At 32.7% G+C, this 17356-nt stretch overlaps 1 protein-coding gene across 2 annotated transcripts in view; it reads left to right on the forward strand.

Moving 5' to 3' along the window:
• The window catches only part of RAB28 (RAB28, member RAS oncogene family), a 94661-nt gene that overhangs the window by 4819 nt on the left and 72486 nt on the right, over positions 1 to 17356 (forward strand). For both annotated transcript variants that reach the window (XM_065877576.1, XM_065877577.1), the window contains exons 2-4: positions 262 to 358; positions 5666 to 5754; positions 16915 to 17044. In XM_065877576.1, coding sequence (XP_065733648.1) covers positions 262 to 358; positions 5666 to 5754; positions 16915 to 17044 — 316 coding nt within the window. The remainder of the gene's footprint in view (positions 1 to 261; positions 359 to 5665; positions 5755 to 16914; positions 17045 to 17356) is intronic.

Genomic DNA, 17356 nt, shown 5'->3' on the forward strand with positions numbered 1-17356 from the left:
GACCTTGACAATCAGGGGATTGAAAGAGATTTAGTTGATTAGTCTGTTGTTGCCACTGATAGCTGGTTGGCAAGTGAAATTTACCTGGTGGAATGTTAAGTCCCTCTTCCCCTTGTAACTGATTAGAACTGCTTAAAGTTGCTTGATGGATTAATGGGAGTATAAGTATTAAGATTACTTAATAAGATTTAGTAGTGATTTTATGTTTACATTTCTTAAACAAAGACATTAATTTTGATATTCTGTGCATCAATTTTTTAGACCTCCTTAGCTACGTGTTTTGCTCAAGAAACTTTTGGGAAACAGTACAAACAAACTATAGGACTGGATTTCTTTTTGAGAAGAATAATGTTACCAGGTAAGAGACTAAAATGTATTAACATAGAAAATTGTCCATATCTGACAATAAGAGACATAAGCAGAAATGTGTAAAATAAATTTTGGGGCTGTTTGTATGTGAAAATATATATAATCAGTAAATCTATCTTAGGGAGGTTAGCTTTCATCAGCATCTACCATGAAGACATACTGTCCATGTGTGTAAGGAAAAAGTTTATATCCTCCCCACTCTCCCACTGTTTCTGACCACTGCACATTTTTTGTGGATAAACAATAGTTGCTTATAAAATTCTAAAGTTAAAAACAAAATCAAATGCCATGTAATTATCAACAGGTATTGTATGAACTAAATGTGAGAAGACTGGAAAGGATTATTTTTTTAAATATTATTTTGATTAACCTCTGCTTCAGTTTTTTGTTTGAGAGAAAGTTGGAACAGAAGTATAATGTAGCTATGGAACTTCTGTGCTCTAATATGTGAATGCTGTTTTATGCAAGGCAGCATGAAATTGCTGGCATTTAATAGACCACTAAAATTTAGGGTCCCTAGGCACTCATAAAAATACAGTTTGAGCATTCAAGATGTTTCAGTTCACCATGCAAAGAAACTATTTAGATGCCAGTTGCAGCACATTTTGTGGGAAATACAGGGAAATAATAACAAAAAAAGAGTGGTTTCTGTTTTAAGTTAGTTTCTGAACAATTGGGGCTTTAAAATGCTCTGTCTATTCACTTGTGCTTAAATTATATGTTTAAAGTATTTTATTAAAAGCAGTTTATCTTGATTGACTTCATAAACTAGTCCATCTTTCTCCTCTCTGAGGAAACACATTTGAATAAAAACAGTTGCAAGTGTAGTGTCAGATTCATATACTGGAACGTGAGTGCTATAGTGGGAAACGGTTTAATAAATTATAATATTTTTGAAATATGTTAACCTCTCAAATACTCCATCTATCAAACAACTCTATGTTTTAGAACAGCTAATGAAAACTCTTGGTAATTGAAGGTATTCTGCATATCTCACTAGTAATATACTCTCTTATATTTTGTGATGGTTGGTATTCGGCTACCAATGAAAAATAAATTAGAAGATGTAGCTTGAGAAAAGAATTCCAGTTTGCCATTACTAAGTTATTATTCATAAAGAGGTTTAATGAGAAACGTGTATTTTGTTTCATTTGTATTTTCTTTTAATGTATTCAAAACTGAAAATCTTATTTTTATTATTCTCACTCTTATGGATAGGTTAATACTGCTTTCAGAATATTTACAACAGTCACTAGTAGAATACATGTACAAATCACATAATATACATACTGAAAACTTATTTTGCAACAGTTTTTTCAGAGATGCCAGTTGTATACAGAGAGCCTCAAAGTGTATTTAATTACTGACTGTTTTGTTTTCGATGCTAATTAGCAAAAGCACTAACTTTCTATATTATTAATATTTTTTAATTTTTCTGATTTTTCAGTTCAAAGACTTAAATAAAGGAGCAAGCATCTACGCAAACATTAAAAACATTTTAAGACTGGTTTTGGACATTTTATATATGTAATATATAAATAATTTCTGATTTTTTGCACAATACTAATTTTTAAATTTTGATGACTTTGTAAAAAATATTTGGTATTTTTGAAATCCAAATTTATAATATATTTTAGAGTTAGAAAGTACTTAGGTTAAAAATAACATTAGGAAATATATACTCTTAATGAATATATATTTTAATTTTCCTGATTAAGGTTTTATTTTGATGGGCAGAGTTCCAGAAAAATATCTTTTTTTATAAAATGGCAGTTGGTTTTATTCTATTTAATTGACTCAAAATTGTGGTAGAAATTTCAGTAAGAAAAAATTTTTTAATGTAACTTGATTTTATATTAATAGGTACATTAAGAAATGAGGTTAATAAATTAAAAGGTTTATATTATACCCTTTATATACTTTAATTCATTGTGTCCAAGGATTAATATTTGTATCATTTGCTAAAACATTACAGGCAGCATTAATTGAATTTATGGTACAGCAGCATAGGAGGCAAATCTTATATTTGTTAGTATTCTAGTAAGTCTTCTGTCCATTCAGATTGTTAGAGGTGTAATACCTCCTGTTCATCTATTGACATTCTCTTCATGCAAGTTTTCAAGGTCATTACTCTGCAAATACTCATCCATGTTAGTATATTTCATGATCTGGTATGCTGTATAGTCTGGATGCAACCACTGTGCAGATTTTACTGCTTAAAATAGTGTATCTGTTAGTCAGAGATTCTGCTGATAGAGCTTCTTAAGAGCCTTAGTCAAAATACTTTCAGGAAGCTTGTGGGTACAGTCAGTAAACAGTGTTCTACTGTGAAAAGGATTTCTAAGTCTTTAGTACAAGAAGTGGGCAGACTTGTGTTTTTAGTTCCATCTTGACTATGCAGCACTTTAAGTAAGGTTAACCAAGGCACCAAGTGTACTTATACAAGGTCACTGTTGAATCCTCTTGGTGGCTTTGATTCATACCAAAAGCAACTTACCTGTATTTTGTCACCTCATTTATTTATTTTTTTCCCTAGTTAAATGTCATTGCTTACAGAAGAGCAGGAATTTTCTAGTATTTTGCATTTGGGATTAGATTGCTGACAGTTTCCTCCTTAACATTCTTTATTAGTTACAAATTTATATTAGATGGATTCTTGGTTTTTAAAAATTTTTCAATGTTGATTATTTGAAAATTCTTATATAGCTTTATAGGCATGTCATTTTGAAAATACACTGGAAGCCTTCATATGTTTTTGCTTGCAAAAACTAAAAGGAATATTAATTTGAATTCTATATTATTTTGTTTCCCAAATAGGAAACTCCCATTTATTTTTATTTTTATGTGTTAATAAGCCTAAAATTCACATGTGGAAGTTAAAAATACTTTTCTAGATACATGAAATAACTATGAAGTTAATATCATTTGTTGTAGCTATAACGATAGCAAAAGATTATTTTTTGGCTAGCATTGTGTATTAGTGGGTTATTAGTATTGCATAGCTATTTTTATCTGAGGCACTAGAATATGTGTATTAAAGAAAAACAAGCCAAGAACAACAAACAGTGTTTATTTGGAAAAGTATGGATTTAAAAAATATCCTCAGCACACAAATATAAACCTCTCAGGTGGGAGATAGTTATAAACGATTTAGAGTCAGTCTTGAAATGATGTAGTCAGAATTTGAAAACATGTAATGAAGATCATATTTCTAAAGTTACAGATAGGATAGGATCTAAATATCATAACTAAATATCAGAACTTAAAGGAAAAAAGCTTCATATTTCTTGATATGAAGTTAAGTGATAGGATTTATTGACCTTGAAGAAAATGGGATTAAATGCCCTTTATTAAGTGTTGCCTAAAATCTTACTTAAAAAAGTTAATATTGTTGAGTACTGTTTTTTTAAGTAAACAAATAACAAAAATTTTGAGAGTAAAATGAACAGAGTACTGCCTGTTTATCTAGGGGCTTCTGAAACTATTTGATATAACTTACAGTGTCGACTAGCCCCTTCTCACCTGCTTAATTTGAGACAGCATTGTAGGAGAATGAATTTTGAGTATCGAAAAATTTAGATTTTTAAGGTATTGGGTTTACATAAGTTGTTGCGTAAGTCTTAGTCTGTGACGTTTTGATTTTTTTATTCATAGACCTTTAAGAACATTTCGGTCATTACTCTGTGAGCGTTGAAAGTGTGTATATTTGGGAATGATGACGGGTAATGAACTTTAGTAGCTCTCATTAATGCTAATGGAAGTTGCTCATGTAAATCCTCTGCAGGTTGGCAGATGGAACAGACCTACATCCAAATAATGGAAAGATTGTAATACAGACCCAACAAGACTTAGAGTTAAGGGTAAAACTTGGCTGCTTAATCCAGTGTCGTACTTTCTTTTCAGTTGCAACGTTGAATGGTGTGACTAACATTCTCCAGTTTTAGTGTTTTGCATTGGCATAAAAATTCATATCTATATAATCCTTTTCTGGTTTGTATTTGAAGTGAGACTAGTTTCTTAGTGTCTAAGTTTTTGAGTTTTCCTGATTTGCAAATCATTCAGAAAGATACATTTTTGGTGTGGGAGCTCATTTTGAAGGTACTAGTTGAGATTTTGTCTGCCTTTGGAGAAAGCTGCATAATTTTATTAGGAGAAATAGTTTGAAATGTTAAACTGTAAAGCATATCGAACTTGATCTTTAAATTTTGTAATTGCATTGATAATAGAGAATAACATAATTTTTTTAACAAGTAAATATTTTGCAATATGGACAAGAATTTTAAAGATTGCCCTTTAGTATTTTAGAATGCTTTTATATGTTTGTATGGGGAAGAGATTTGTTAGACTATTTTATGAGGGCTTTGAAGCACATATTATAATTTGTTTCAGTGGAATGCTTTGAACAGGTATAAATGCATCATAATATTTAGTGATATACTGGGTATGTAACCTACATCAGTTCTGAAGAGGGCTGTCAAAATGTTCATATTTTATAGGTTAAATTTCAAAACATATAATTTTAAAATTATGTTCACTATTGTATATAGTAGCTGACATTCAAATTTAGAAATTCATTGAAGTTGAAACTGTGGGACCATTTTTGTAGTCTATTAGTAATCTGTGAGTTTTAGAACCTATGGAGTTTAGAACTTACAGGAAAATTCATTATGTGCAATAAGGTACATTAGTATATAAAGTTCACTTTTAATTTTTTTTTTTTTTTGCGGTACGCGGGCCTCTCACTGCTGCGGCCCCTCCCACTGTGGAGCACAGGCTCCAGACGCGCAGGCCCAGCGGCCATGGCTGACGGGCCCAGCCGCTCCGCGGTATGTGGGATCTTCCCAGACCGGGGCACGAACCCGCGTCCCCTGCATCGGCAGGCGAACTCTCAACCACTGTGCCACCAGGGAAGCCCACTTTTAATTTTTAAATTATATATCTTATTCCACATATAAGTGCTTTACTTTATGCTCTGTTTAAGAAAAGAAATTCTTTAAGGTTTAAGAAGTTTGTGAATTAAAGCTTTTTTTATTTTCTTCTGTTTTGAAGATGATTATAAATGTGGTTTCATGGAAATGGGGTAAAGTGTAAATCTAAATTTCCCACTGTTATCTCTTTTGACAACATTATTTCACAATTCCAAATATGTGACCATGTGAACATGCAGAATAAAAGACAAATTAGGTTCAGAGTTTATCACTGTGACTTAATGTTCTGTGAAACTGTATTCAATTGTTATATTGTTCCTTAACTTTTTTTGTATTCTTAGTTTTATATTCATTTTTTTGTACTCTAGGAAACTTGAATGTTACTCTTCAAGTTTGGGACATAGGAGGGCAGACAATAGGAGGCAAGATGTTGGATAAATATATCTATGGAGCACAGGTATGAAACAAATTGTATGATTATTCCAGTACTGAAGATACTCTCCTTACAAACACACTGGCAGGTACACACACACATACATGCTCTTTCTACCTTGATTTTTATCTGATATGTAAGGAGACTGATTTTATATTTGTGCTAATCCTTTGATTTCATCCTCCCCCAAAATCATGCTTGGAATGATTTGGGTCAGGGAACTGGAAGACTCTAATAGCTTTCATATGCTGCTTATATTACTAATACTATTGTCAACAGTTGAATACATGCAGTGATAAATGATATTTTGATATTTAGTAACTGATTTGGTTCTATGGACTACTTACAGAATACATAAATTGAATGATAAATATTAGAGAGGAAAATTTAATTTCATTTTAAGTTGTAAGGACAAAAAGCATACATATATGCCTATATATTTTTGTGCTGTGAATTAGTCTATTAAATATTTATAGTTCTTCAGATTTAACAGATATATCAATATATTGTATCAGAAAGCTAAATATGACTAATTATATATATGAAGCACATACAGCATTTTAACATGATAGTCATGTGTGGTGTCTTTTCAGAAGAAAATCTATATAGAGTAAGAAAACCACTTGAATGATTATATAACAAAAATTCTTTGGTATATTAGCTTATATAGACATAATTTATAAGTTTTAAAATTAAATTATACAAATAGAAATTATACATAGTAGTAATATACTTAACAAATTAATTATTGACATGCTGTTTATTTTTGCTTTTCTACTTTGAGTTAGTGTGTATCTTTCATATGATCATGAGGTATTGGGGGGATAATATTCATAATCCTCACTTAGTTTTTCATTGGAGTTCGATATTTTAAGTTGAGAATCATAACATGGTTATGTGGAGCTGGGTTGCTCATAAGAAATGAATCTAGAAGATGAAGACAGACTATTAAGCACTCTGCTGTATGAAGTTTGATACTTAGCAAATACCATTGCCTTAATTTTGGATGGAAAATAGATTCTGAATTATAAAATATTCAGAGAAGGATGAGGCTCATATGGTTCTTAATCATGTATAAAGGCTCTAGGGTTTTGTTTTTTGCGTTATTGATATATAGATTTGGCTCTGAGAACCTTCTTTGCCTCTTCTTCTACATTGTTCTTTGTCTCCTGGAAAATATTTCTGCTCACTTAACATTTTCACTTGTGACCATATGACTTAATATTTTATGACTGTTCATTTTTCTCTTAAAAAATATTTGTCAGATTTTTGTGTCTGGCTTGTTCATTGTTGTTTGTTTCTGTTTTAAACTGATTATGTTTAAAGTAGATATTAAGCTAAAGAAAAATTGCTGGACAGAGATTTGTGGGAAGCCACAGTCCTTGTTTCATTCACCTAGTTGGTAAAATGGGATTTGAAAATAACAATCTCTTTCCTCTTTACTCCATTAAAATCTATCTTCATAGACACATATTGGATTTAAAAAAAATGAAAACTAGATTAGTCAAGCTTCTAATGATATTTGACTCTGAATGTCAAATAGATTAGCTTTTTATGGTTTATAGATATATCTAAAGTTAGTGGAGAATGGGAAGTTTTTATGCATTTCAGAGTAAATAATAATAAAACATTCAATTAATACTTTTTTTCACTTACAAATTAGGGGAATGTAATGTTTATGGGTTAGACTCTTAATTTTACCTTACTTTAAATCATTAAAAAAATTTATTGTTTGATTTATAGAAAATTTAAATTTATTAATATAAAATTATTATATAAACATTAGTGTTGATATGACATTCACATAATATAAAATTAACAATTTTTAAAGTATATAACCAGTGGTATATAGTACATTCACAATGTTGTGTGACCATCCCATCACATCATTTCTTTACAGTGTTTGTTTTATGCTATTACATAGCTGCTTAAAGTCAGCAGACATTAATGGGCAAATTTGTAGAAATTTTAAAAAATTCCATCATTTTTGAGGATACTTGAATTTAGTGAAATGTCTCTGTTCTCTTCTAATGTACTTCACATCTTGGGAGAAAGAGAATGTCACATGAGATTTCTATTTCGAAGGTACATGTTGATTTTTTTCTCTTTTGACAGTGTCTTACATTGTTTATACTTTACAATCTCTGTAAATCATATACCCTGTTTTATTAAAAAACAATGTAATAAAGTATTTCTAGGAATTTCATGAACATTTTCATGAAATCGTCCCAGGAAAGTAGGAATTTTGAGATGATGAGTTGTCATAAATTTTCTCTGCTTTCCAGAGATTCTAAATTAAATGCTATGTAAAATACAGTTAAGTACATTTGCCACTAGTTTCTTTTGTTAAAATACATGTAAATTTTTTACCCAGGCCAGAGAAGCTCAGACTACAGTTCACTACCATAAATTGGGAGAAACGTTACTTTTAAAGAAACAGTGCTTTCATAAACATTTTAATAGCTTTTAATAATTTTATATAATTACATAGCTATTCTTCAAAGTAGATCTATACTGTTTCTAGAGTTGTTGTAGATGCTGTACATTGCCCATCTCACGAATACTTTGGATTTTTGTGCACATGCTACATGATAGAAATCTTTGAGAAGTGTTTTGACAAGCTGTTTTGAGGACATCAGTATAATGTCTTATTTAGGATTTTGTTTTAGGTTCTCTAACTTATGTAATGTGTATGGAAAGAATTATCTTACACATATCTGGGCTATTAAGCTATGTGAATTCATTTTTCTAAAGCATTTCTTATCCAGGAAGAAGCTTATTTGTAGGCTGGAATTAACTTAGCTTCAAATAAAACTGATTATTTTACCCTCTTCACTTTTTCCCCACCAGTTGCGTTAAATTTTAGTGATAGTGTATTGAATAGTGTTGGTTGAAACAATATTGAATAGACACCGAAGAATTAGTGAGGTATTTTGTCAGAAACTAGTTCTAAGAACTGAAGTATGTCCCAGTTAAATTCCCAGAGTTTAAATTAACTTAAAATTTTCTAGGAGTCTTCAGAAAGATGTTATAGGCTATTTTTCATAGTGGTTACAAGCAAACACACAGTACATAGTGTTTAGTGCCCTGTAACCTGTGGCTAACAGAGGCTAATAACAAGCCTCAGAGAAGGACTGGATGTTTCATTTTTGTAGCTCTTTCCGTCCTGGAATCTAAGTGGTTTGCAAACACTACCCTACTGAGTATAAACTCAATGAAGTGTACTCATTTGTGAGGTAGAACATAACTACTATTGTGTACCAGTGCCCCACACAGATGAGTCACCCTGTTAACCACCAACAAAAGCCTGTGGTGCCAGTATGACAACTGGGGAGAGAGCATATCTCAAAGTTGGACTCCCTGAGACTCTCTGCTGTCTTTTACCATGAATTTTTTCATTGGATATTTGTCAACTTATAACTTATTATATTTACAGACCTCTCTTGCATTAGTGTTCCTTCTTACAGGTTGTACTTATACAGCAAAGTACAGTATATGTTGTTATGACTATTGTATAATCTATATGATTTAATTCATTTCTATATATAATTAAAAACTAAAGTAGATTATTTGTTGTACAAATCAAGGAGAAAAAAATACCTGTATTTTGGAAATGGGTAACTTTCACTAAATTGTATGTACTGTATCTGTTAAATTTTAGAACTAAATTTTGAAATACCTTATAATACTGTTAAGTGTTGCCACAGTGTTTGTTCCTTCAAGACTGCTGTCAGTTATTCCTTTGAAAATGGTATCCATTTGGTTTACTGACTCATCATGCTTACTAGATATGGTGATAAGTGAAATAGATGAAAACAAAGTACTATATAATATTATGTAATATTTACTAAAAGTCTTAAGGTTTATAAAGAGAAGGGGTGGTAATATCTTTTGGCAGTTGCGGGGGCGAGGTGGGGAAAGTGAAGTTAAGGCATAGAAGATGGAGGAAATTTTTGTGAAGAATTCAAAGGTGTAGAAGGATTTATTAAACTTGAAGTCTCATTTCCAAAAGTCATGGCAGAAAGGTTTAGAAAGAGGAGCAGGTGGAGGGTAAATTAGGAAGAGGAAGCACAGGACAGTATGGGGATGAAGACATAGCAGAAGGATAAATGGTGGATAGGTGATAAAAGAGGGTATCAGGGACATGAGATATGGTGGTGGGTTTGGATGGCCACAAGATTGCCAAGAAACAGTTATTTCCAGCAGTTCCCCGTAGATTCTTCTTAGACTTGAGTTGTTGCCAAGATGTGTTGCATTTCCGAGGGAGTTGTACTTTCTGATAGTTTTTTGAAAGGAATCAGAAGAGAACTGGATTGACTGATGGGGTGAGAGACTCAGGGGTTTGAGGGTACTTATATTATAGGCTCCCAAAGAGATGAGTACTTAGAGGTCTGGCTTTGGTGTGCTGAAGCTGGTGGGTAGAGGCCCTGGGAGTCCATGGCAGCTTGTATGAGTTTTGGTAGTTTGTGTGTTTCAAAGAAGTGGTTCATTTCATCTTTGTTTTCAAATTTTGGGCTATGGAGTTGTTCATATTATTCCTTCATTATTTTTTTAATGTCTGTGGGAATCAGTAGTCATGACCCCTCATTAATTTGTGCCTTCTCTTTCTTTATCTTTCTGTCTCTCTGACTCTGTCTCTGTCTCTCTTTTTGGTTAATCTGGCTAGAGGTTACCAACTTTTGGTTTTTATTAATTTTCTCTGTTGTTTTCCTCTTTCCAGTTTCATTGATCTCTGCTCTAATTTTTATTACTACTATTTTTTTTGCTTGCAGTAAGTTTAAATTGCTCTTCTTCTTCAGTTTTCTAAAGTGGAAGCTTAGATTTTTGATGTTTCTTCTCTTCTGATATATTCATTCAGTGCTCTACATTTTCCTCGAAGTACTGTTTTTGCTGTATCTTCAAGTTTTGATAGGTTGTATTTTATTTAAGATATTTTAAACTTCTCTTGAGGCTTCTTTTTCGACCCAGGTGTTATTAGAAGTATGTTGTTTAATTTCAAAATATTTTGAGTTTTTCCAGCTCTTTCTATTATTGATTTCTGATAATTCCATTGTAATCTAAGAACATGCTTGGTATGATTTCTGTTCTTATAAATTTGTCAAGGTGTGTTTTATGGTCCAGAATGTAGTCTATCTGGTGAATGTTTCATATGAGCTTGAGAAGAGGGTACATTTTAATGTTGTTGGATGGACTGTTTTATAAATGTCAATTAGATGAAGCTGATTGTTACTGCTGTTCAGGTCAACTTACTGATTTTCTGCTTGCTTGATACATCAATTAATGAAAAAGGGGTGTTGAAATCTCCAACTATATTAGTGGATCTGTGGATTTTGAATTCCTTTAAGTTCTATCAGTTTTGGGCTCCATATTTTGATACTCTGTTATTAAGTGTATATACACAAAGGATTGTTATGTTTTCTTGGAAAATTAACCCCTTTACTGTTATGCCAATCTTTATACCTCATGATTTCCCTTATTCTGAAGTCTGCTTTCTCTGAAATTAATATAGCTACTCCAGCTTTCTTTTCACTTCTTTTAGCATGGTATTTCTTTATCCCTTAACTTTTAACCTGTATCTTCATATTTAAAGCGTGTTTCCTGTAGGCAACATATAGTTGAGTCTTGGTTTTTCATCCACTCTGACAATATTTTTTAATTGGTATATTTGGACCATTCACATTTAAAGTGATTATTCATATAGTTGGATTCATATCTTTCATGTTTGTTTTCTGATCCTTGTGCTTGCTTCCCTCCCCCCCCCCCACCCCTTTCTCTTTCTTTTCTGGGTTTTTGAGCATTTTATCTCTTAGTCTGTCAATTACACTAAAACTTTGTTTTTTAAGCAATTGCCCTAGAGTTTGCAATATACATCTTATACTAATCTAAGTCCACCTTCATATGATACTGCATTGCTTCCTGTGTAGTTCATAAAATATTTCATAAAAGAATATTCTCAGTTCATCCCTCCTGTCCCTGATGGCATCACTGTCATTCATTTCTCTTTTCCATATGCTATAATCACTCAATACCTTGTTACTGTTATTAAATATTTATATTTTAGATTAATTAAGAATAAGAAAAATTAATGATTTTCTTTTACCTTTTCTTGTTCCGTCTCTGATATGCTTCCTTTCTTTATGTAGAACTGAGTTTCTGACCTGTATCATTTCCTTCTTGAAGAACCTCTTTTAACTTTTCTTCCAGAGAAGGTCTTCTGGCTATGAATTCCCTCAGTTTTTGTTTATCTGAGAAAGTCTTTATTCCTCCTTACTTAGAAAAGGATTTTTTACGTCTAGAATTTTAGATTGGTCCTTTTTTTCAACACCTTAAAAATTTCACTCCATTCTTTTCTTACTTGCTTAGTTTCCGATGGGAAATTTTCTATAATTCTTACCCTTGTTGGTCTATAGATAGGGTATTCCCTCCCTCCCCTTGGCTTCCACTCCCTACCTTTTCTCAAGATTTTCTCTTTGTGTTTTGTTTTATGGAGTTTAAGTATATGATGTCTAGGTGTAGATGTTTTGGTATTTATCCTACTTGATGTTCTCTGAGATTCCTGGATCTGTGGATGGTGTGTAATTAATTTTGGCAATTTCTTGGCCATTATTACTTCAGATATTTCTTAAGTTCCATTTTCTCTTCTCCTTGTGGTATTCCAGTTCCATGTGTCATATACATTCAGAATTGTCCCATAGTTCTTTTGTATTCTATTTTATTCATTCTTTTTTATCTTTACATTTCAGTTTTGAAAGTTTCTATTATCTTATCCTAAAGCTGGCTGTTTCTTTCCTGGGTTGTGTCCAGTCTCCTGATGAGCTCATCAACGGCCTTATTTCTGTTATAGTATTTTTGATATCTAGCATTTCCTTTTTATTATTAATTAATGTTTCCATCTCTTTGTGTATAGTACCCACCGTTCTTTCATGTTGTCTACCTTTTCCATTAGAATCTTTAAAATGTTAATTACATTTATTTTAAATTCCTGTTCTGATCACTCCAAAATCTGATTTGAATCTGATTCTAATGTTTGCTTTTTCTCTTCAAACTTCCTTTTAGTGTGCCTTTTAATTTTGTGTTGAAAACTAGACATGATGTATCGAGTAATAACTCAAATAAATAGGCTTTTAGTGTGAGGTTTTATGTTAATTTGGTCAGAAGTTGGTCTGTGTTTAATGTTTGCTGAATCTTTAGATGGCAGAGCCATCAAATTCCTCTAATATCCTTGTGTTTTTCCTCCCCTGTCTTTTTGGGCATCTCAAAGAACTCTTCCTTAGTTGGAGTTTGTGTCTTGCAGCTCTTTCAAATGTAATCTACTATTATATGGAGCCCTATTGGTGTGTTAAAGTATGGACAAGGGGAAACATTCTATACTCTTATGATTAAGTCACAGCCTTGTGTGACTTAAGCATCTGTGTCCCTGGGCTGTGACCTTCTTAGATATTTCTTAGCTTTTCTCATTTAGGTGAGACAGGATGACTAGAAGGGGCTGGAGTTGGAAAATGCCATTCTCTCATGTGGTAGAAGACTCTGAGCTTTTTTCCTGGAGAGGATGCCATTTTACAGATAATGCTCTAGGAATATTTTACAATGGTTACTTGCTCTCTTCTCATGCCAGAGCCATGAGGGGATTTTTCTTGTCTCTTCACGATGAGGATCTTGTGGGGTTCCTAGAGGTAAAACACATGAAAGTCTGGGGGTATCCCAAAGACTGTGTCCCCCAGGAGTTTCTTATCTTCAAGCTAGCCCACACTCAGCCTCCAACAATTCATCAAAATGACCATTTAAATGTTTCTACTATTTACTGGCTCTAGTGGCTTTTGTTCCAGGTAAGCAGATTTTGGCTGTGACTCTTTGGATTCACCCATCACTCCGGATTTCAGGGTGGCAATTTGCCCTGCAAACTCAACTCTCTGTTGTGTCCAAGAAAAGATATGGATTTTCAGTTTGTCCAGCTATGTTCTTACTGTAAGAACAGATGTGATGACTTCCAAGCTCTTTACAAGTCTGAGCTGAAACTGAAAGTCCTAGAACTTCTTTTGTATGTTAATGTCTTTGGTTTTCTCATTTCTCCTTCTCAGTTTTTAACCAGATGGGTGTAGGTCAAAACTGGTACAAAATGGTCATATTAGGAGCAAAGAATAAAAATCATAATTTTTGCGTTAAATGGTATTGAGAAATGGATATATGAACTGATAGATGTTTGGGTTGGTAGATAGCTAGATTAATGAAAAGGTGTTTATCCTTCTATCTTTCTTATGATTCCTGGACAATTCATAGGTATTGCTGACTGAAGAATATTGGGATATATCAGTTTAGATGAGAAATTGGCAAACTTCCTTGAAAAACCAGATAGAAAATATTTTAGGTTTTGCAGGTCAGACTGTCTCTACTGCAGCTGCTCAACTCTGCCATTATAGTGCAAAAGCAGCCATTGATAATACTTAAGTGAGTGTGACTATGTTTCAATAAAAGTTTATTTACAAATATAGGCTATGAACTGGATTTGACCTGGGGGCCATAGTTTACCAACTCCTGGTCTAGATCAGTGATAGTTAATTTTTATTCTATAGCTCTGGTCTAGTACTGATTATCAAGAGATGCTGGCCATGTTTTATTTGCATATATTCTATTATGTTCAGATATTGAACCATGTTGCAATGAATATTTTAATATATTAGTTAGAAGGGTTCTAAAAATTATAAGGTTTAAGAGGCATCATAGGTCAAGGCTCAGTTTATGAGAGTGAAAACAATCTCACGTTTGCCCTGAAAATGTGATTCATATTGATTCAGAATAATAATAAAAAAGTTCCCAGTAAGTGTGTAGTTTGTTGGTTTTAAATTGTCTATTTTTATTACTTTACATAATCAGTTAGGCATGACAGGTATTATGAAAGTGAGTGACAGAAGCATTGCCCAAGATCAGTAGATGGAAGGGCCAGGCAATCCAAAGGCAATCTGACTTCTAGGGCAGAGCTCTTTCAACATAATATATTGTATCACTCATGTCAACTGGAGGTGGAGTCAATAGATTGAATATTAGCTTTGTTCAGAGGCTAATGCTGGGACATTATTCTTAATAAGAAAAGTAGGATTATGTTCATTATTTCAAATAATTCTGTGCTGGGCATTATTTCAAAGCATTTGGGAAGGCAGAAATAGATTTATAAGTTACTAAAATAAATCAGACAAACAATTTTGCATAAAAATTATGGAATAATTAAGTTGAAAGGGATATAGAGTGTTTAATTCAATGATCTAACTTTAGAGGCAAATAACTTGAGACCCAGAGAAGCTAAGTGACTTGGGGGCCAGTGTAGTTTAATAAAAGAGCATGCAGTATATGTAAATTAAGCCATCATGCTGTATGCCTTAAACTTGTACAGTGATGCATGTCAACTATTTCTTAATAAAACTGGAAGAAAAGAGCATAGTACTGGGAGTTCATAATAGTAAGCTAGAGCCACATTGGGAGAGTCAGTTGTTAAATTTTCAGGAATTTTTGTGAGCCGGTTATTGAGTATATTCATGATTAAAAATATATATAAAAACTCATAAATTATATTAAAAACAAAGATTTATATGATCAAAATGCATCACTTACTGATTATTTTACTATATATTTCTGTTGTTTACGCTCTTGAGGTTATTTATATCTAGTGTATCTGTATGGTGGAAGTGCTGTGTAGTGGTGTCCTACCCAACTCTGTTCAGTGAAGTGACATTGATAGCTTTAAAATGACCACAGGGGAGTATTTACACTACAGAAATTGGCAGATGCTACAAATAACACTCTCTCATCCCTTCGCCACTGCTGCCATGACTCAAGCTGGTTAATTAATATTTACCAGCATATCATTGGCCATGACTTCTGTGTTACATACTTGTCTGTTTATGTGCCTGGCTTTGCTGCAAGACTGTGAGTTCCTTGAGGTTGTTCCTCATATCCCTGGTACCCAGCACAATGCTTGGCATATAGTTGGCAGACAAATTTTTGTAGACTGAATGGGTGGACTTTATATTCATTCAGTCCTCGATTCAAATCCTGGCTCCATGTGACTTTGTGTTTATTAGTAAAATGAGGATAATAATACCAGTCTTGCATGATTTTTGTGAGGATTAATGAAAAGATCCAGATATCTGTCTGGTACATAGTAGGTGTAAAAAAGTAGTCAACATTTATGATTATAACTTAAGAAGAAGGAGACATAAGTGCCATTAGGGTCCAGACTTAAATATGCAGAGAGCTTTGTATTAAGTATTTGACTACAAATTGGATGAGAATCAAGAATGTGGCAGTGTTATTTTTGTGAATGTACATACTTCTTCTCCTTCCCACACAAAATAATGGGATATATTAAAAGGAATATGATATATAAGAGGCAGGAAGCAATCCCTCTGTTGTATTTGGCTTTGTTCAGGCTCTTATTACAGTATCATGTCCAGTTTTACATTGCTCATTTTAAAGAGGATGTCAAAAAACTATATGTAGCATGTCCTGGGAAGAACCAACAACTATGATTAAAGGGATAGAAAATAGGTCCTTTGAGGCAAGTTTAAGGAATTGAGTTTGTTTATTCTGGAAGGGAGATGGTGAAGGAGTTACTTAACTATTTTCAAGTACATGAAGGGTTATTATAAGGAGGACACTCTCATGTTGTTCTGCAAATGCACAGAGGACCGAAAGAGGAAATCGACTTATTTCATTTAAAGAAAATTGTGTTAAACACTGAAATTGACTGTCAGGGGATGTCATGGAATCTCCATTTTTGAAAATATTTAAAAAGAGCAGCAGCAGATGGTTATTTATTGAAAGGTTTAAATGTTTGACCTCATGAAAGTGACAGGCAGAATTGTAGACCTTGAAGCTTTTTTCACCTCTATGATATGATTTTCTTATATTTTATTGAAACTTACTAAGTATATCCCAGATATCTCATTGGAAATCCACTTATAGTTTGATAAAATTATTCTTTAGCTTGCATTGTATCTTAATTGCTGGATTTATCTTGAATGAAGACATTCAGTATTATCTGTCTGCTAATACCTAAATTGAAGTCAGATACAAACAGTCCACGTTTGTACTTTTTATACTCTATTCAACATATCTATTACTTAACAGTGTTCATTATTAATATTTTTTAAAGTAGTATATTATAAATATTCTGTAACTCTTTTGCGACAGGGAATCCTCTTGGTATATGATATTACAAATTATCAAAGCTTTGAGAATTTAGAAGATTGGTATTCTGTGGTGAAGAAAGTGAGTGAGGAGTCTGAAACTCAGCCACTGGTTGCCTTGGTGGGCAATAAAGGTAAGTTATTAATGTTTATTTATATATAGGAAACTTTATTTGTCTATCCTGTAGTTTTTATTCCTAAAAAAAAATGATGTTTGGAAACATAAATAGATACTGTTTTCCTGGAGTGAGCAAGTTGAGGAGAAAATTCCTAAAGATGTGTACAGTCTTTTCAATAACAGTTTGATGCTTGATCTATCGTAACTGCTCTGCCACTTTGGCCAATTCCTTGTTAAGGTAAGTTCTGTTCTGCAGTGTGTGTATGTTTTGGCTTCCTGTTGTCTAAGGAAGCAGCGTGGACTATTAAGAACAGCAACACAGCTGCAG

Source organism: Phocoena phocoena, chromosome 5 (assembly GCF_963924675.1).
Source record: "Phocoena phocoena chromosome 5, mPhoPho1.1, whole genome shotgun sequence".
Taxonomy (NCBI): domain Eukaryota; kingdom Metazoa; phylum Chordata; class Mammalia; order Artiodactyla; family Phocoenidae; genus Phocoena; species Phocoena phocoena.